The sequence below is a fragment of the Phoca vitulina genome, unplaced genomic scaffold, assembly GCF_004348235.1.
Source record: "Phoca vitulina isolate PV1807 unplaced genomic scaffold, GSC_HSeal_1.0 scaffold9, whole genome shotgun sequence".
Classification (NCBI taxonomy): domain Eukaryota; kingdom Metazoa; phylum Chordata; class Mammalia; order Carnivora; family Phocidae; genus Phoca; species Phoca vitulina.
In genome coordinates this window covers 16631886-16653594 of record NW_022589712.1, presented here as the reverse complement: position 1 = coordinate 16653594, position 21709 = coordinate 16631886, and the positions used below count along the sequence as shown (strand labels likewise).

Sequence of the window (21709 nt, the reverse complement as noted above, 5' to 3'; positions counted from 1 at the left end):
TCATGGTCCCAGGGTCCTGGGATCGAGCTCCGCACTGGGCTCCCTGCTTAGCAGGGAGCCTGCTTCTCCCTCTCCCACTCTCCCTGCTTGTGTTCCCTCTCTCGCTCTCTGTCAAATAAAATATTTTAAAAATAAATAAATAAATAAATAAATAAAGCAGACTCAAATGATACTAAATGAGTCTGATAATTAGAAAGGTTTAATTCTGTGCTAATCTAAAGGAAGCCTTTAACATGAAATATTTATTGTACTTATGTTGGGCAAAATGAAAACATTTTACTGGGTTACACTAACTCTACTCAGTTTGCCTTAACCCTATTATCATTAGTTATATATATTTTAATTTTAAAACACTGAATTTTTAATCATAAATTATCTCTGAGAATAAAGATTAAAATATATTTTTGAAAATCAAAATCAATATACGTTAAGTGCCTTGATAGTCAGCTTTCCACACATAATTGAAAGATCTGAATTTCTTTTTTATTATTATCCCAGCAAATGTTACACTAGAGAAAATGATTGGGAAAATACAAATAGAGTCATTAAAAACACAGGCTGATTATTCATATCTACTACATTCAGAAGTATGCAAAACAATTTAGTTATATTGCAAAGCTGTAATTCCTTTTCCTAACAAAGCATTATTTTATAAAACTGTAGTGTTGTATTGATTCAATTTTAATACAAAATACTTATATATACAATACAATATAAAAGTAAACTGTGGGACAGTGCCTTCCACAAAGGGATATATTAAGGCGCTTTACAAATATACTAATATATTGACCCAAATTATTTTTTGCTTTAGATTAAAACAAACAGGCTAAATAAATGTTTCACTTTAAATACCAAAGGGATTTTGTTTATTTTTGTTTATTAAAGAAAAATTTCTAAAGTACCTTAGGTAACAGCAGCAGCAATATCTAAAACTCCTCCCACTGTATTCTCTAATTTCTAACATATTATTAAGTCAGAATAAAACATTTTCACTCACAGTTTTGCACTTTGCAACAGCAGAAGGTAATAACTTTTTTAAAAAGTCAATCTCAAAGTGACTTCTTAGTCATACATTCTATAGTTCCTATTACAAATAAGGTAGAAAAGATACAGCAATAGGGCCTGCCTTAGAATGTCACTGGACAATACATAATAGTATCTACAATTACATAATTATAGAACACATTTTATAAATACTATTGATATACATAAAAAGGGTAAGTATAAGAAAGACAGCAAGTTTTTTAATAAGTGGAAAATTATTTGAAAAAGAAAACACGTATAACCAATGTTTTCACTCTATTTCAATTGAAAGCATATAGGTTTTTTCATGTTGTTCTCATCTTTTTGGTCAGGAAGCACCAGATTCTGTGCTCTAAGAACTGGATATGTTTGGGAATAAGACAGCTAATAAGTATATCCAAACTGTTAAAACTGCAGATATCAAACTGCTTTACATAAACAGCAAAAGCTTATGTTGTCAGAGGAAATTTTAAAAGAACACAAAATTTGTAGTGTCAACACAGATTTTGTGGGGAGGGTGGGGGAGGAGAAAGCACCTTAGTTTTCCTACAACATAAATGTAACAAAGTTGGTTTTGTACTGCATTGCACCACAATCCAGAAGTAAAACAACCAAATGGAAATTTCACTAAATCTGACTGAGAAAACCCAAAGAGCCAGAGGGATATCTTAAAATTTGAGTACTGAGCTAAAAATTCTTGAACTACTTTGTTTGGCATAGGATTTTACAGCACTAATCAAATGTTCCATGAAGTGAAGACTGCCAACTCATTATGGTGCCTTTTCTTACAACTCTCTGATTAGCAGTCCTTCAGAAATATTTCCGTATCAAGCTTGTAACATGCCAAACATCTATTTCAATGCCCTCAAGAGTATGTTTAGAATGTCTTAGTGCTGTACCAGCAAGAGAGAGGCATTCCTAGGGATATCTTAATACATGGTACAGACTTTTCCCATCACAAATTATCAGTGTTTATACAAGATGTACGAATCTGAGTACTGATCAGTAAATTTAAAGCAAAGTTCTTAGTTTAATATATCAGTGTTCTTACAGGACAGAGGTCCTTAACCAAGTTTGTGAGTTTTCAACATGTCCAGAATTCCTAAGACTGCATGCGGCATTATATATGTGTGTGTTGATGTGTATTTTTCTGGGAAAAGAGTCCCCACCTTTCATCAGATTCTCAAAAAACCCAATGAACCCCAAAGACCCGTGGTTTACAAGCTGAGCTCTGAGAGGGACACCTAGAGAAAGGTGGGAAGTGTAAGCTAATAAGTCTTTGTTGCCCGTCCCAGTTCAACCGGAACAGCTTTGCCTTTAATTTTACTTACACATGTGACTTCCACTAGCTTTTTTCTATTAGTTTGATAATCACTAAAATTATGCCTCTTCTTATCCAGACATATAAAATTTTGATAAAACAATTCCCCACCAGTGGAGCTTAAAGAAAAGGAAGTAAAATACAAATTTTACTTATGTCAGAATAGAGCCCTTTTCCCCTTCCTAAAAGAGAAGCTAAATGTATTTTGGTATGAAACCACAAGTGTTCTTAAAACCTAAACATTATATATAATAGGCATGCTGAAAAACATATTATTTAAACTTAAATTAAGTTAGGAGGATTTGAATTTTCTACTAAGACCACTATGTAACTTTTTCTAATTACTAACGGCCACCTTAATTAAGAATTAAATAATAATTAATTTTTTCACCAGTTCACCTGCCTATAGGTAAAATATGGCCAAATAGCCAGATTTCCTTTGCCATAACAATCCATGTATACAGCACTGTTCTGAAAGAGGAAACGTGTAACATTACTGATGACATAACCAAAACTGTCACTACAAAGAAAAAGTAATTTTCTAGTGAGTACCCACAAATACATTTTCTAAATAAAGTTTCATATGAAACTGAAAATAACCTCTCTGCTTAGGATGGTAGAAACTTTAAAAAAAATTTAGAAGTAAAAATATGGAAGAAGGTTAAGCATTCAGTACTGTGAATTTTGACTTATGGCAACTTTGTTCCCTTTTAAAAACTAGAAGCAGCATTAAAAAATACCGGTATAGAAAGAAAAATAGTAGTGCTTTGCTTCTTTTAAAGCCAGTAATTCATGAGAAATAAATGCTAGAAGATTAAATATTCCACAGAGGGGGAAAAAAAAAACCCAGATAATCTGCATTATTTTTTCTTCTGATGAACATACTATTTCAACCCTGTATTTCTCAGTTCCAAAATGTAAATTATCAGATTATCATTAGCCTAGGAACACTCATCACCATCATGGCTTAATTTCTATAGCTTATTTGCACCAAAAACAAGGTTATGGGGTTTAAAAAAAAAAAGAGCTCTTTGAATGTGGGGTACATTTCATATTTGGTTAAAGCAAGATAAAACTAAACCTGTCTTTCAAAAAAGTTTCAAACACTCTTGTCTTTTAAAATTATTTAGTGTATGTACAAATAGATACCAGGCTTCTCCTTTTAAACAAAGCACTATTTTTTTAAGTACTTTAAGTACCAAGAACTGACTATAATATTCAGTTCATAATTTACTTTATAACAATTTTTTCTAAATTACTGATTAAAAAGGCTGGAATAAATTAACATTTTAAAAAAATTTTCCATAATTTAGGAACATAAAATATTGTACACAGAGCACTCATACATAGCTCTGTCACATTTGCATAATTTTACTCTTGGAGCCTCAAAAAACTCTGCGTTTCAGGTCTTTTTGCAAAGCCTCATTACAATAATTTCCTAGTGTGTTAAACATATACTAGATCACGATTTTTGATCTCTGAGCCTGTGTGATGATCATCTTCATCTGACTGTTGCTCTGAGCCTTGTGAATTAATATATTCATATTCAATAGGCTTTGGATAATTATATGGGTAGCCATTGTCATCAAAAAACCTCCGAAAGGTAAATTCATAGAAAGCATGTTCAGGGTGCTTTCCATTTTTATACCATCCGTTGAGAGTGTCGTTTACATTTTCTTCCTCATTATCATCACTCCATAACTTATCAGGATCAACAGGATCAAAATTTGATGTATCTGTTGGGTGTGTGATTTTAGGAATATATGAAGCCGATTGCTGTCTCAGGTCACTGGAGAAATCAATTGTTTTAAAAAATGGATGAGCTTTTATTTCATCAGCCCCATTCTTGCCTAAGCGATCTTCTGGTCCTCGGCAAAGTTTAATAATAAGATCAGACGCTTCAGGACTCAGCTTAGCTTGAGGTGGAATGTGAAGAGATGTCTGCCAGTTGATAACCTTCAAAGAGGATTTTTAGAAATTAGGAGGGAAGAGATAAATAAGAAAAACAAAAATTTCCTCCAGGTTTTATACCAAAAAGTTTTACCAGACTATTCGCATCTTTAAAAAGAAATCGCATGGTATTTTGCCTTCCTTACCTTTAATAATAAATGAATCAGTGGTGGGAAATAACCTTTCCTTCCATTCCCTCCACTCCAGGCAACTTATACTCACATTACAAGACTCATCATTTTAAGTTTTAGCTCCCCTGTTAAGCTCTTCTACCTATGGCAAAAATGACTATTTCTACTGTGCCTCCCATTCTATGTATTTACTATTACCATAGTATCTTTAATACTTTGTGGCACCTATTTATGTCTGTGTCCTTCTACCACAGAAAAAATTCCATAAGGCTATACACCATGTTTTGTCTTTGTATTTCTCAGTGCCTCGCAAGTTGCCTGGCACATAATGAATAGATGTTCAATAAATATTTATTCTGGGGGTGCCTGGGTGGCTCAGATGGTTAAGCATCTGCCTTTGGCTCCCAGGTCATGATCCCAGGATTGGGCCCCACATCAGGCTCCCTGCTCAGCGTGGGGCCTGCTTCTCCCTCTCCCTGTCCCCTGCTTGTGCTCTCTCTGCCTCTCTCTCAAATAAATAAATAAAATCTTAAAAAAAAAGAGAAATATTTATTCTGGCTTTGAATAAAACAGAATGAGGGAGAGAGGGAAGGAGAAAGGAAAGAAGGAAGGAAAGAAAGAGAGGGAGGAAGGAAGGGAAGGAAGGTAGTAGGTAATGAAGAAATATTTGTTACTACTGAGTTTTGAAAGTTCTTTTTATAGTCTAGATACAGCCCTTTGTAGGAAATGTGATCTGCAAATATCTTCTCCCAAGCTGTAGCCTGTCTTCATTGTTTTGACTGTGTTTTGTTTAGTTTTTAAAGACTTTATTTATTTGAGAAAGGGTGTGCATGACCGTGCACGTGCATGCCGAGGGGGATGCGGGGGGACCTGCGGGGCGGGGGGGAAGAGCAGAGGGAGAGGGCGGGGGAAAGAATTTCCATCAGACTCCTAGCTGAGCGTGGAGCCCAACACAGAGCTCAAGCTCATGATCCTGAGGATCATGACCTGAGCTGAAACCAAGTCAGACGCTCAACTGACTGAGCCACCCAGGTGCCCCTCGACTGTGTCTTCTGTATACTGAAAGTTTTAAGTTTTGATAAATTCCAATTTCTCAACTTTCTCTTTTATGGATCATGATTTTGGTGTCATTTCTAAGTATTCTTCATCTAACCCTAGGCCATAAAGATTTTGCCTATGTTTTCTTCTAAAAGTATTATTGCTTTATGTTTTATCTCTAGATCGATGATCCATTTTGAGTTAATCTTTGTGTAAGGATGAAGTTTACATTGAGTTTCAGTACTTCTGTATATGGCTGACCAATTTTTCCTATATCATTTGTTGAAATACTATTCTTTCTCCACTTGCACCTTGTCAAAGATCAAATGGTCATATTTGAGTGGTTCTATTTCTCCATTCTCTATCCTGTTCCTGACACTTGATTTACGTTTGTGTCCTTTTGCCAGTATCACCCTGTCTGGATTACTGTAAGTCTCAAAATCAAGTTGATTCCTCTTTCTTTTTATTTTATATTTAAATAAATAAATAAATAATAATATTAAATAAATATTAAGTAATATTAAATAATAAATATTTATTTTTATGTAGGCTCCATGCCCAGCGTGGAGCCCAATGTGGGGCTTGAACTCACAACCCTGAGATCGAGACCTGAGCTGAGATCAAGAGTCAGACGCTTAACTGAGTCACCCTGGCAGCCCCTTTGTTCTTTTTTTTTTTTTTAAGATTTTTTATTTATTTGACAGAGAGAGAGAGCACACGCAGGAGGAGTAGCAGGCAGAGGGAGAGGGAGAAGCAGGCTCCCTGCTGAGCAAGGAGCCCGACGCGGGGCTCGATCCCAGGACCCCGGGACCATGACCTGAGCCGAAGGCAGTTGCCTAACCAACTGAGCCACCCAGGCGCCCTGTTCTTTTAAAAAATTGTTTTCATTATTCCAATTCCTTTGTCCATCCATATACATTTTAGAATTGGCTCATCTATGTCTACAAAAATTAGAACAGAATTAAATCTACAGATGTTTTTGGAGATAAGTGATAGCTTTACTATGTTGAGTCTTTCAATCTATCAACATGGCATGTGTCTGTATTTATTAAGATCTTTCTTGATTTCTTTCATTAGAGTTTGTAGCTTTCAGCATACAGATCTTGTTCATGTTTTATTAAATTTATACCTACATATTTCAATTTGGGGAAGCTTCTATAAATGGTACTGCTTTTAAATTTCAGTTTCTGGTCATATATTCTTTGAATACAGAAATACAATAGATTTGTATGTATTACCCTTATATCCTAGGACCTTGCTAAACTCACTTAGTAGTTCTATGGGTTTTTTCATAAATTCCCTGGGATTTTCTTTTTCTTTCTTTTTTTTTTTTAAAGGTTTTATTTATTTATTTGACAGAGAGAGCACAAGCCCCAAGGATATCTGTTCTTACCAGTCTTATTAAGCATAGTTCTGGAAGTCTTAGCCAGTATAATATAGCAACAAAAGAAATAAAAGGCATACAGATTATAAAGAAAGAAAAACTTCCCCTATTCAGAGATCATGACATAATTTTCTATATAGAAAATCCCAGGAAGGGGGAGCCTGGGTGGCTCAGTCAGTTAAGTGTCCACCTTAGGCTCAGGTCATGATCCCAGGGTCCTGGGATTGAGCTCTGCATAGGACTCCCTGCTCTGCAAGGAGCCTGCTTCTTCCTCTCCCTGCTGCTCCCCCTGCTTGTGCTTGCTCTCTCTCTCTCTAATAAATGGGTAAAATCTTAAAACAAAAAACAAAAAAAAACCCCCAAATATCCTTGCCTTGTTCTTTTATTTTTTTAAGGATTTTACTTATTTATTTTAGAGAAAGAGAGAGAGAGAGCAAGAGTGGGAGGGGAGGAGGGGAGGGAGAGAGAGAATCTCAAGCAGACTCCATGCTGAGCGTGGAGCCTGACGCGGGGCTTGATCCCAGGATCCCGAGATCATGACCTGAGCTGAAACCAAGAATCAGATGCTTAACCAACTGTGCCACCCAGGTGCCCCATCCTTGTTGTTGATTTTAAGGAGAAAGCATTCAATTTTTCACACAGACACACAAACACACACACACATTTTTATATACGTATATATATATGCACATACTTTCATATATACATATATTACAATGAAAGTGAAATAAAGACACTTTCAGACAAAATAATCTGAACTAAACCTGAGGGAATGCATTACCAGTAGACCTATACTAAAAGAAATCTAGGGGTGCCTGGTGGCTCAACTGGTTAGGCAACCGACTCTTGATTTTGCCTCAAGTCATGACCTCGGGGTCCTGGGACTGAGCTCCATGTTGTGCTCCAGGCTCAGCGCGGAGTCTGCTTGGGATTCTCTCTCCCCCTCTCCCATTGCCCCTACCCCGGCTCGCGCGCACACGCTCTGTCTCTCTCTCTCAAAAATAAATAAATAGGGGTGTCTGGGTGTCTCAGTTGGTTAGGCATCTGCCTTCGGCTCACGTCATGACCCCAGGGTCCTGGGATCGAGCCCCACATCGGGATTCCCTGCTCAATGGGGAGTCTGCTTCTCCCTCTCCCTCCTCCCCTCCCCCAGCTCATGCTCTCTCTCTCTCTCTCTCTGAAATAAGTAAAATCTTTTTTTTTTAAGATTTTATTTACTTGGGGCGCCTGGGTGACTCAGTCGTTAAGCGTCTGCCTTCGGCTCAGGTCATGATCCCAGGGTTCTGGGATCGAGCCCCGCGTCGGGCTCCCTGCTCTGCGGGAAGCCTGCTTCTCCCTCTCCCACTCCCCCTGCTTGTGTTCCCTCTCTCGCTGTGTCTCTCTCTGTCAAAAAATTAATAAAATCTTTAAAAAAAAAAAAAAAAAAGATTTTATTTATTTGACAGAAAGAGACAGCGAGAGAGGGAACACAAGCAGGGGGAGTAGGTGAGGGAGAAGCAGGCTTCCTGCCTAGCAGAGAGCCCAATGTGGGACTCGATCCCAGGACCCTGGGATCATGACCTGAGCCGAAGGCAGACGCTTAACAACTGAGCCACCCAGGCGCCCCTGAAATAAATAAAATCTTAAAAAAAAGAAAGAAAAAATATAAAGGAAGTTATTTTTATCTTATTTATTTTTAAGTAGGCTCCACACCCAACGCAAGACCAACATGGGCTCAAACCCACAAGCCTGAAATCGAGACCTGAGGTGATATCAAGAGTTGGACACTTAACCAACTGAGCCATTCAGGCAGCCCAGAAGTTTTAAATATAGTATATTAAATGCAATAAAGAAGTAGTTACAACTTAGGGGGAAGCATCATAGAAGAGATAACTTCAGATACTTAAAGGATGATTATAAGAATGAGTTAGTTTAGTAGTTAACCATGTTTAAGAAAGTGGGGAGGGTTGTGGAAGATGGGAAAGAAAGGAGGACATTTCAGACAGAGGGAATGGTATGGACAAAGGAAAAGAGGGTAAATTTGGATTTTAATCCATGCACATGGGAACCACTGAAGGGGTTTTAATGGGACTGTTTATGGTCCAAATCAAGGGCAACTTCTCATTTAAGTGCCAGAGGTAATTTCAAGTGGAGATACATACTTTGTAGTTTGGGGGTAGAATGTGCATGGAAGGTAACAAAGCCAGGAGCCAGAAGGTGACAAAAAATAAATTAGGATAAATCTGCAAATAGTACTAAAGACTTCCATGAGAATGAGTGAGGGGGAATATAATAGTATGACAACAGTAGGATGATGCAGAGTAAAATGCACCTGTGGAATTTTAGTGGCTTCCTATAACCTTACAAGTTCATTTTTTTTTTTTTTTAATATAACTCTATCCCCAATGGGGGCTCGAACTTACGAACTCATGACCCCAAGATCAAGAGTCACATGTTCTATCAACTGAGCCAGCCAGCAACCCCCTTACAAGTTCATTCTTAAATTCCAAATTAAGATGCTCTAAGTAAAGAACTGCTGAAAGTCTGTGATATAAGGACTTTGTGACAATTCTTTGGTATAGATTCTATCTTACCTTCATTTGTGTTTCTAATGGTGTTTGTGCCAAGAAAGGCGGCTGTCCCACCAGCATTTCAAAAAGAATTACACCAACACTCCACCAATCACATAACTGTGTATAACCTAAAATAAGATACCAAAGTTATAGTTATTCATAAACCTTTTAAAAAGTGCTCAGAATAAAATCAAAATTAATATTAAATCACCAGCTTATGCTGTAGAAATTAGTATTTTTACTATAAACCTGAAAAATAAGCCACATGCTAATTTAAGTTTCAGCTGGTCTAAAGGACTATTGAGATACTATGAAACTAATGTTTTACCTGTTCGTAACAACACTTCAGGTGCAATGTAATTGGGAGTCCCAACCAATGAATGCGCAAGACATCGCTGGTGCTGGCGTGCAGCTCTCCGCTCTAGTGGCTTCAATCTATCTCCACATCGACAGTTAGAGGGGTCACCCCACTCATTACTGAAATCCATACTATCTTGCCGTGGATGGTCACCTGTGTAGTAAATAGGTAAGTAAATAAAAGCATCAAGAACAAGAGTGTACCTAAAGCCTGTTTAATCTTTTAGCACCATGGTTTAGAGTTAACAAACTTTTCTTTTGACAAACAATGTATGCCTATCATTGATAGTATTTATTACTGACTAGAGCCTGTGCTCTGAGATATCAATAGGACAGGTTTTAGTGTAAGATTCAGTAATTTACTCAATGTTAAATGATGATAATCAAACTCATGAGTAGGCAGGATCAGGAATCTGTTATTCAGATTGCTCCCCATTACTAATCTGAACAAAGTTTCAAACAAATTACATCAGTGTTTCATTCACTCAACAAATGATAAGGATAAATAAGAAAGACAAGGTTCTTCTCTCAGGTAGCTTCTCTGTATGGGACAAACACAACCGATACATATGTAAGAAAGAGAACGATGCATCCCATTCGGAGAATCAACATAGGGTGATATGACAACTATACCAGGGTGGCTCAGGAAGACTGAGGTGACATTTGTAAAAAACAAGAAAGACAACCATTTGAAAACCAGGGCAAGGCATTCTATACAGAAACAGTAACAGAGCAAAGACCAGTGAGGTCAGTGAAGGAGAGAATGGTAGACAACGGAGTGGGAGCCAGTGTACATGGGTTTTATAAGCAAAAGAAATGATTTGCCTTTTACTCCAAATACAGTGGGAAGACAGAGGAGTTTGATGGAAGAAAATGACAAGATCTGATTTATGTTTAAAAAAGAAAACACTAACTGCTATGTAAAGACTAGATTATAGGGAGGACAAATGTGAAGAGAGACCAGTTCAGAGGCTATTGCAGTTAAACTTGGACTATGACAGGGGCGCCTGGGTGGCTCAGTCATTAAGCATCTGCCTTCAGCTCGGGTCATGATCTCAGGGTCCTGGGATGGAGCCCCACATTGGGCTCTCTGCTCAGCGGGAAGCCTACTTCCCTCTCTTGCTGTTTCTCTGTCAAATAAATAAATAAATAAATTCTTAAAACAAAAAAACAAAAAAACAACTTGGACTATGATGGTAACAGCTGAGACAGAGAAAAGTGAACAGATCCAGGGTATTTTTAGAGGTGGAATAAGCAGGATTTATTGATGGACTGGATGTAGAGGGTGTGGAAGAAAAAGAATCAAGGATAACTAAGTGGGTGGTAGTAGTGCAATTTACTAAAATGGGGAAGACTGGAGGGGGAGAAATTAAGAGTTGTTTATTGGTAACGTTAAGTTTGAAAGGCCCATTAGAAACACACATGCGGCGCCTGGGTGGCTCAGTCAGTTGAGCATCTGACTCTTGGTTTCGGCTTACATCATGATCTCAGGGTCCTGGGATCGAGAACCGCATTGGGCTCCATGCTTAGCATGGGATCTGCCGGAGTTTCTCTCCCTGTGCCCCTCCCCCTGCTTGTGCACTCTCTCTCTAAAATAAATAAATAAATCTTAAAAACACACCACACACACACACACACACACACGAAAGGGAGAGGCCATTTCTAAAGAGAAATTTGGAAGTCGCTGATATGAGATGGCATTTAAAGCCATGACTGGCGGCACCTGGGTGACTCAGTCGGTTAGGAGTCTGCCTTCAGCTCGGGTCATGGTCCCAGGGTCCTGGGATCCAGCCCCGCATCAGGTTCTCTGCTCAGCAGGGAACCTGCTTCTCCCTCTCCCTCTGTCTGCTGCTCCCCCTTCTTGTGCTCTCTCTGTGTCAAATAAATAAATAAAATCTTAAAAAAAAAAAAAAAAAAAGCCATGACTGGATGAAATCACCTAGAAAAATACATCTGAAATTAACCTGACTGTAATAATCATTGGGGATGTTTGACTAAAATACAATTTCTTGGGGCGCTTGGCTGGCTCAGTTGGTAGAGCATACAACTCTTAAACTCATGGTTATGAGTTCAAGCCCCATGTGAGGTGTAGAACCTACTTAAAAAAATAAAAAGCAAACTTTAAAAAAAAAACACAATCTCTCCCCTCCAGTGAATATTTTCAATCAGAAGACTGGAATAGAGCCTAAGAATCACATTTTTAAGAAGAACCCCAAGTAATTCAGGTGACAGGTTCAGGTGTCTCAGTTCTATCCATTTAATGTTCAATTTACTGTGTTCACTTAAGCACAGAAGGCTAATAAGACTTACCTCAGAAGATTGCTTTGACCCTTAAGTTAGAATATATGCAAAGAACCTAGTCATAATAAGTATTCAAGAATTGTTAGATCGACTTACACTTCCATTAGTGCTTTGAAGGGATCTTGGTGAGGCAGTGTGGTGTAGTAGAAATAACACGGGCCCTGTAATCAGACAAACCTGGGCTCAAAGCCTAGCCCTTATACTTCTTTTCTGACTTGGGCAAGTTATTTCATCTAAATAAGCCTCAGTTTCTTTATCCTCACAGTGATATTGTGTACATAAAGTGTTTACATTTATTTATTTATTTTAAAGATTTTATTTATTTATTTGACAGAGAGATAGCGAGAGCAGGAACACAGCAGGGGGAGTGGGAGAGGGAGAAGCAGGCTTCCTGCCGAGCAGGGAGCCCAATGTGGGAATTGATCTCAGGACTTTGGGATCATGACCTGAGCCAAAGGCAGACGCTTAACGACTGAGCCACCCAGGCGCCCCAGGTGTTTACATTTAAATAAGTTGTAGTCATACAATGGAATCCTAAATAGTAGTGAAAATAGATGTCATATGCAGTAACACAGATCAACCTCAAACACATAAAAGAAGTGAACACAGAAGAATACATACAGAAAAGTTACATGTAAATAAAGGTGCAAGAGTAGACAAAATGAAAAAACATTGTTCAGGGTTACAGACATTATGTAGAAAAAGTATAGAGAGAAGTAAAGAACTGATTACAGAGTTCTGAAATAATGGTTACCTCTATGGAGGAGAAAAGGGGAAGCGATCGTTTAGGGGCTTCAAAAGTACTGATAACTGGTTCTTAAGTTGAATGGCAGGTATGGGGCTTCATTTCAAGATTATTTTTAAAATGTTATTTGTCTGACATATTTCAAATTAACAAAATTTAAAGAGATTAACTCAAAAATATTAATGATATTTAGAAATAATTGAATCTAACATATTCTTTCATTTTATAAGTCTAGGTGTCTAAAGGATTCACTCACATTTATCCAATAGTCAAGACCTGAAACCAGGACTTCTGGCTTTCACCCAGTGATAATACCATCTTATATCTTATTGCATTAATAAATCATATTAATATGTACAAATGTTATGATTTTACTCACCACTCTGATAGTACTTAGAATCATGTGTCCATCTGAAGCCAGTGCAGAGGCCGAAGTCAGTCAGTTTAATATGACCATCACGATCAATCAAAATATTATCAGGTTTAATATCTCTATGTATAAAACCCATTTTATGAACACTTTCGACTGCACAGGTAAGTTCTGCTATGTAGAATCGTGCCAGGTTTTCTGGAAAGATGCCCATCCTAATTAATAGGCTCATCATATCACCCCCAGGAATATAGTCCATTACAAAGTATAAATTGTCCTTATCTTGGAATGAGTAATATAGACGAACTACCCATTCATTGTCAGCTTCGGCTAGGATATCCCTCTCAGCTTTAACATGAGCAACTTGATTTCGAAGAAGAACATCTTTCTTTCGAAGAGTTTTTGTTGCATACAAAGCCTTAGTATCTACTTTTCTTGCTAGACAGACTTCACCAAATGCTCCTATTCCTAGTGTCTTTATCTTCACAAACATAGACTTGTCCATTTTAGCCCTCTTAAGACGGATGTAATTAGACTCTTTTTGGCAAAGCATCCTTCTCATTTGATCCTGCGCATCTTGAGATAATCCAACCTAGGCAAATAAACTAAAGGTTAAATGAGGAATTATCTTCTATACCAAATATTAAAAAATAGTTTGGAAAAAATTCAGGCATATAAAGGTTAAATGCATAATAACTTTTAATAAAGCATGTTAGAAATCTAGAAAATACTTCAGAGAAAATTAATTATCAAAAGTGCAGCTTAAGGGATAGTTAACAGGATATACAAAGGTGAGTATATATGCAGATTCTGCTGTGGAGAGCAAGAAGACGATACCAACGGTCAGCCTTCAACTGCTTTCTAATGCACCCCCAAAAAAGTTCCCAATGTGCAATAACCAAACATCTGTTAACATGCATCCTCATCTATCTCTCCATGCATATTCATCCCAAATTATGTGATTAGATTGCCTTCATTATATGCTTCTCTTGTGGAATGCCTAGGATTAAAATATTCTATTTTACCTTTCATGAAAAAAACCTCTTCCCATCCAGATCATTTACTCTAAAAAATCGATGTATTAAGAACAAAAGAACGCCTTCTCTAACCAAACCACTCATTAATAGTCCATCTTTCCTTTCATCTTTCTTTTATTTTTCTCAGGCATTAGAATAAGGGTAGGACTCACAGCCACCACTAATGCAAAATGCAAAGGCTTTCTCCTACCTTATTTAAAAGGGACAACTTGTTTGATTATAAGGTATCTTTTAGACATTTTGGAACATTTCAAAGGATAGTCATGGTGACTTATGAAGATACCAAAACACAGATTAAAAACAAAAGCCAACTTCTGAGTAGACATGGACTACCTGGATTTAGAAGGAAGTTTATTTTTGGCTAGTTCAATAAAGAACTAATTTAAGGGTTTAAACAGAAAAGGAATTAAAGAAGTAGAGTCTAATTCTAGAAATGCAAGCCTAATTAGAATATAGCAACCTCATGCTTCTGTTAGGATGCGCATTTCCATGCAAAATCTTTAAAGAAGGGTGGCATGCCAGACTTAGAACTGTTTCTCTTAAAATCTTACTTGCCTACACAGTAATGGAGGCTACAGAAGTCAGCAAAGCTTCCAACACCATAAAAGTTTAAATCAGCTATTAGTGAAAGTGAAGAGGAAAAAGGAAAAATAAACTAAGAAAATACATACAGATAGACTTTAGTAAGAAATTCTAAGAACTAAAATATGGATAAGTCCTACAGATTATCATGGTATTTCTCATCTAAGAAAGTTCAATTAATAGCAGGAATGACATAACTGTGAAATCAGATTTAGAAAAATTATCTTAAAAGACTGGCTCTCAAGTTATGTGAGAAAGTTTTATCACAAATTTAAGCCTCCTGGATTCTGAGTGATAGATATAAGATTGGGAGTCAACCTCTGAACTGTAAACATGTGACAAAAATATTAACAATGATAATACCACCATAACAACTAGTGAAGATATATATATGGAATCACAACAGAGATTTATCTAAAATGAGTGAGCACTAATTCTGGTCTCCTTTTTAGTAGTTTAAAAATTTCAGCACATTTTCCAGTACATTATAAAAATGAAATTAGAAGATGAAATAACAGAAGGAACAGGTCTTTGACACTTTCTAATGAGACCAACCAAATGAATAAGCCTGATAAATAAAGCCCCAAAACTACTATAAGTAAAAACAAATGTTTCAAAAGTATATAAAGAGATGGGACCCAGATATTTCTAGCTTATTTTAAAATGTTGTAAGATAATGTGTAAAACCTAGAAAATAACCTTTGCTCCTATTTCCATATAAAGGGATTATGAAACTAAACAGCACACTATAAATTATATTTTTCTTAATTTATTAGAACTTCATTCCAGGAAATTCTGAGTAAATCTTGAAATACTAAAACAAAATGGCATAATCAAAAGTACTTTAATTTACTGACTTTTAAATAACTGATAATATATTTAGGCATAAAAAGAAAGAAAAATACTGGACCAATATTTTAAAATAAACAGTAAGCAAATAGATGATCAAGCATGAAATGGGCATTTTAAAAGGTTTTACCTGCATCATTTCATTCTCTAATTGTTTTTTACGATGTAGACGCTGCTGATGAGATTTGAGTACATTTTCTACATGTTGCTCCATAAAGAATTTAAATGCCTGAGGAGAATAACTTTGAATACGAGATTCCCTTCGTTCTTCATCTTTCTTGTTTTTCCTAACGGTGATAGGTGAGGTTGTAATCTGTTTCTTTTCTTTATCCCCACTATCAACATTTTCATAACTTTTTTCACTCTCATCTTCCTTGGGCACGCTCGCCTGATCCTCTTTGCTAGATTTACTGATTGATTCGTATGGAGGAACAGATGGGTTTTGGTGTAGCAGATGCTTGGGATAAGGTGGAGGTGGACCTTGATAGGTTGGAGCTTCAGCAACAGGAGGCATAACAGTCATATTTGAAGTGGTGCCCTCAGAAAAAGGACTAGGTTGAACCGTTTGAATTGGCTGTGGTATCCAAGAAGGGTGTGTAGGGGCTAATGCAGTCTGTAGCTCTGGTTTTAATACACGTATACTTTTCACAGGCTGTTGAATAGGAGCTGGTGTAATAGCAGTGACTGTTGTAGCTGAAGGCTGAGAATTAGCAGGATGACTTGTTCTATTTCCTAATGGATTATTAAAGGAATTGGACCTCACTGGTATGTTAGGCTGCCATGTGGGGATTTCATGCCCACTGCTTGGGGACGACTGGGCTGGAGCAGAAGATGACTGAGGCCAAGTTGTCTGCAGTCCAGGTGCATTCATGTTATAAAGTTCCATGTTATGACTGTTTCTGTTTGGCACCATCATAGATTGGGGAAGATTTCCATTTGTATATGATGAAGGAGCAGCAGATCCCCCCGTTTGTAGAGCAGAAGAGCTCTGTCCATTAGCTGGGGCCAGAGGATACGGAGGCGGTGGCTGCCGATTCACAGTGCCAGCAGGGACATTTTGGTGTATCATAAAATCAGTCTGTCCACTACCATTCTGAATTCCAGGTCTTCCTGGTGGAAAGTTAAATTTGTTGGAACTCTGCATGATGATTGGTTGTCTGCCAACAGGAACAGAACTAATGCCTCTCTGACCCTGATTAGGAGGATTCATTGCGGACGTGTTCAGAGGTGGTGGAGGATAGCCCTCCTGCCAGGCTCCAGGTGGAACAGGAGAGATTCTGGAGATTACATATTCCATGTTCCCGGAATAGCGCTTTGTTTGAGAGTTTGGTTCCCATGAGGGGGGAGGTGGAGTTGTACCTCTTGGAGGAGGAGTCTGGCCTCTGGGAGGTGGTGGAGGAGTGACACTCCTGACTTGAGGAGGTGGTGGGGGGTTCACTCTCTGTCCATTACTAGGGTGAGCTTGAGCAAAAGCCGTTATACCAGAGCCTGACAAAGGTCTTCCTACATCTGTCTGCGAGTTAGGACTTTCAGAACGATAGGCTACACTTTCTCCTAGTGGTGGGCCATGTCTCTGAGGAACTAAGGATTCTTTGGAACCTTTCCAGCTTTGTTTGCGGTTAACTGATTGTTGCACACTCCCTATGGTCATAAAACAGAGAAAAAAAAACACATTTTTAACCTCTTATTTTTGAAAAATTTAGCTTGGAATTCTGACATAGCTAAATGGTAATTCTCTTTTGAGAATTATAAAAATCAAATTTCAGTTAAGTGGTTTTATGTTACCTTTCAAATTTTTACTTGACTAGGTAATCCATTCTCATAGCTCAGAATTCAAGAAATACAAAAGTATACCCACCTCTGTCCTTTAGCCAACCAACTTCCTTCCTTGAAGGTAATCAATGTCATCAGTAAGATATATTGGGGATATGCAAGTAAATACACTACCTCCTATGTATACTACTGTGCCTGGCTCTTCTCATTAAAATATTGAAGATTCTGTATCAGTATATAAAGTGTTTGCTTACTTTTAAAAAGTTTACCACAGTTTTTCACTGTATGGATGTACCCAAATTTAATTTTTTTTAAAGTAGGCTTCACACCCAGCATGGAGCCCAATGTGGGGCCTGAACTCATGACCCTGAGATCAAGACCTGAGTTGAGATCAAAAGTCAGCTGAGCCACTCAGGTGCCTGGATGTACCCAAATTTAATCAGTTTCCTTACTGAAGAATAGTAAGGTTGTTTCTAGTCTTTTGCTGTACAAAAAAAAAAAAAAGGCAGTGAAAAATTTTGTACAGATACCTTTTTTTTTTTTTAAAGATTTTATTTATTTATTTGACAGAGAGATAGAGAGAGAGAACAAGCAGGCAGAGAGGCAGGCAGAGGGAGAGGGAGAAGCAGGCTCCCCGCCGAGCAGGGAGCCCAATGCGGGGCTCGATCCCAGGACCCTGGGATCATGACCTGAGCAGAAGGCAGCTGCTTAACCAACTGAGCCACCCAGGCGCCCCCAGATACCATTTTTTAAAGATTTGAGAGAGAGCATGAGCAGGGGGAAGGGGTAGAGGGAGAGGGTGAAGCAGACTCCCCACTGAGGAGGGAGCGTGACATGGGGCTCAATCCCAGGACCCTGAGATTATGAGCTGAGCCGAAGGCAGATGCTTAATCGACTAAGCCACCCAGGCGCCCCCAGATATCATTTCATATATGTTAAGTAGATAAATTGTCAGAAGTGGCATTATTAAGCCAAAGGGTGTGTCCATTTGTAATTTTAATAGATACAACAACTACTTTTAAATATATTTCAAAGATACCAGGAGACAATTAGCTGAAATAAGATACAGATTTTATAGTTTCTCTTTACTGGAATTTCCAACTATGAAACAGGCAAGAAAATAAATGATACAAAAAAAAAAACTGAAGTATTTAAAATAGTCTGACTACTTGGAAAAAGATCTTTAACACATTTAAAAATACATAAAATGCATTTATATAAAATGCAATACATATAAATAATACATTCCAGATAGAGAATATACAGTAAAGATAATTTACAGATCTAAATACATAAAACATAAAACACTTAGCAAATTCAAAACAAAACACATATGAGGAAAAATTGGTAAATGTTCAGAATGTACAGCTTAATACTGTGTTTCATCGAGGCTGGGTAGCATTCTGGGCCTATGACTTCAGGAAAAGTCATCACTCCAGGCAACCCAGGCAAGTCTTCTGGCCACCAACCTCAGTTTCACCTTCCTCAGATAGTCAGCTGAGGCTAAATACAACATGTCCTCACTCACTAAGCTTTTGCCAGTTAAAATATTAGTCTCCGCGAGCCTAGAGTATACTGCCATCTCTGTTCTGCACCTCTCGTAAAGCTCTCCGTGTTCTCCCACTTCCCAAACCCTCCCACTATTGCCCCCAGACGTGCTTGCTCTGTTCTATAACTAACAAATGCTCCTATATCACCGTCTGCTCCAAGCTTTCCCACCAACTCCTTAAAGCTGGTTATCTTCTGCTGACACTACTTCCTTTTCAGCCCTTTGCAATTAAGGTTTTCTTTAAAAATAAACCGGGCTAGGGGCACCTGGGTGGCTCAGCTGGTTAAAGGTCCGACTCTTGATTTCAGCTCAGGTCATGATCTCAGGGTTGTGAGATCGAGCACCATGTCGGGCTCTGCACCTGGCATGGAGCCTGCTTGAGATTCTCTCTCTCTCCCCCTGCCCCTCCCCACCTCCCTCTCTCTCTCCAAAAACAAATAATTAATTAAAAAATAAATAAACTGGGCTAAAGGTGGGATTCTACCTCTCATTATTCTTTCATACTCTTTTTAAAAAGCCAGCTCTTTGGATGCTCATTCTATCTGGGAGGCCACATTCATTCCTCTCAATTAATGAACTCTTATTTGCTTGTCCTCATTCACCCATAGTTTTGACATTCAGTCTACCCTAAGCCCTGCCAACATTCTATAACTTCAACATCCGCGTGGACAAACCATCCATCACCCTCACCTCAGTTTCTTGACCTCCTCCCTCAACCTCCAATATCACTCCTAAGATCATATTTCTAATTTTGATATTAACCATATCTGCTTTTTTCAAAATCATTTCTTTAAAGTTTATACACTTGGACTACAACTCTCCTTTCATGTTTAACTACCACTACAAGCATTTTTCAACTTCACCAAGACCTTCATATCCCTACTTCACTAGTCCTCCACTTTCTTTATGCGACACTGTGGCTAATTTAATTCCATGGTCCAGTAGTTCTTTCTCCCCTCTGTATTCCTTTTCTCCTCCCCTCATTTCTATTCATTCATTAAATTTTTATTGAGCATCTACACCATCCAAGTACAGTGGTGAACAAATATCCATGGCCCCATGGAACCTCCATTCTTGGGGGAGAAGACTGACAATAAACAAGTAAATAAATAAGGTAACATCTGGGTATGATAAATCCTATGAAGGAACCATAAATGGTGTCAAAATGGTAGAGAGGAAAAGGCAGATAGAAAGGGATGAGATTCAGCAGTCAGAAAAGGCTTCACCAAGGAGATGACATATGATCTAAGACTAGGCAAAGGTCCTGAGGGGGGAGCTTGGTATTTTCCAAGAACAAAAAGAAATTCAGCATGGCTGGAGAGCAGTAAATGAGGGAAAGTGGGGTACTGGAGGAAGTCTGACAGCAGCAAAGCCATCAAGAGGAGTCTGGAAGGAATGAAAAGCCCCTAACAGCAGAGCAGGAATATGCCTTGATTAAGGATTTAAATCACCCTTTCAGCAATATTCTGTCCTCCCTTTATCTATCTTATTTTGTACTTGTTTAGTAGAACTCTAGTCACAGATGATTCCAGCTATCTAACTTTTTTTCATGCCTGCTAGAAAAGGTGATGTAAAGTGCAGATTGATTCCACCATAAATTCAATGATCAGCATCATCAAATGGCTTTAGCACTGCCAGGAAATCCTGTTTCTTTTCGTCTCCACTACAACTCTCTCTAGTCCTGGGTCTCCTCAAATTGCCTGTCCCATTCCTCACACACCACTCTCAGCAGATGACCTGATTTTCCACTTTGGAGAAAACTGAAGGCATCAGAAAGGAACTCCCTTATCTTCCCCACATAACCTGGGCCTGTTAGTTCCTGTTAGAGCAAAATGGTTGATTCCTCTTCCTCTATAAGGCTAATAATCTGTCATCCTATGCTTTGGATCCTTTCTTTTCCTGGCTTCTCAGGAACCTTACTTGATCCTTTTCTCTTGAGTATTTAATTTCTTTATCTTAACTGGAGTTTTGCAATTATCTTTTAAACATGCCTAAGTCTTTACTATTAAAACAAACAAACAAGGCTCTCCCTCCATTTTCATATGGAGCACTACCTCAAAATGTTGCTACTAGTCCACTAGAAGTATGGAAGTGGAGAACAAAAACTTAGAAACCTTTACAGAAATCTAACAGTGAAATTTTATGTCTGTTAAATATAACAATAAACTATTTGTACTTATATATGTCATTTTAAATTTATATTTTGGAATAATTCATCATTATTGTATTTTATAAAATTAGGGCCCACCCTAAATGACCTTATTTAACCTTAGCTGCCTTCTTATAGACCCTGTCTACAAATATAGTCAAATTCTGAGGTACTAGGAGTTAGGACTTCCTGAATTTGGCGGAGGGAGGACACAATTCAGCCCATGACACATGGGGTAATTTGTTTCTATTCAGTCATGGGAGCATAATTCAGAATGGAATGGGTTGAGGAATAAATTGATGTGAGGTAAAGAATTCATGTATAAAAAAAAGAATTATGTATAAACAACACTTTGAGAAGTTTTTCTATGAGGGTACAGTGAGGACATTAGCAAGAGTATGCTTCTTACACAGTGAAGATCTTTTTATTTTTTAAATTTCCAATTCATTACAGATTAATACTTTTATAAAATACACTCTTGGCTTTTAAGACACTTTTTTTTTCCCTTCCTCTTCAGCTAATTCTTCTGTCTTTGCAGGCTTATCCTCTCCTGCCAGCTACTAAGTAATAGGCTTGGTTCTAGGCCATCTTGTCATTT

At 37.9% G+C, this 21709-nt stretch overlaps 1 protein-coding gene across 1 annotated transcript in view; it reads right to left on the bottom strand.

Annotated features, from left to right (window-relative positions):
* Positions 1-461: 461 nt before the first annotated feature.
* LATS1 (large tumor suppressor kinase 1) overlaps positions 462-21709 on the bottom strand; it is a 51655-nt gene continuing 30407 nt past the window's right edge. The window contains exons 4-8 of the mRNA XM_032407676.1: positions 15771-17281; positions 13182-13764; positions 9728-9910; positions 9421-9527; positions 462-4300 (exon numbers count right to left, since the gene is read on the bottom strand). Of these exons, the coding sequence (XP_032263567.1) occupies positions 3791-4300; positions 9421-9527; positions 9728-9910; positions 13182-13764; positions 15771-17281 (2894 nt within the window). The 3' untranslated portion in view covers positions 462-3790. The remainder of the gene's footprint in view (positions 4301-9420; positions 9528-9727; positions 9911-13181; positions 13765-15770; positions 17282-21709) is intronic.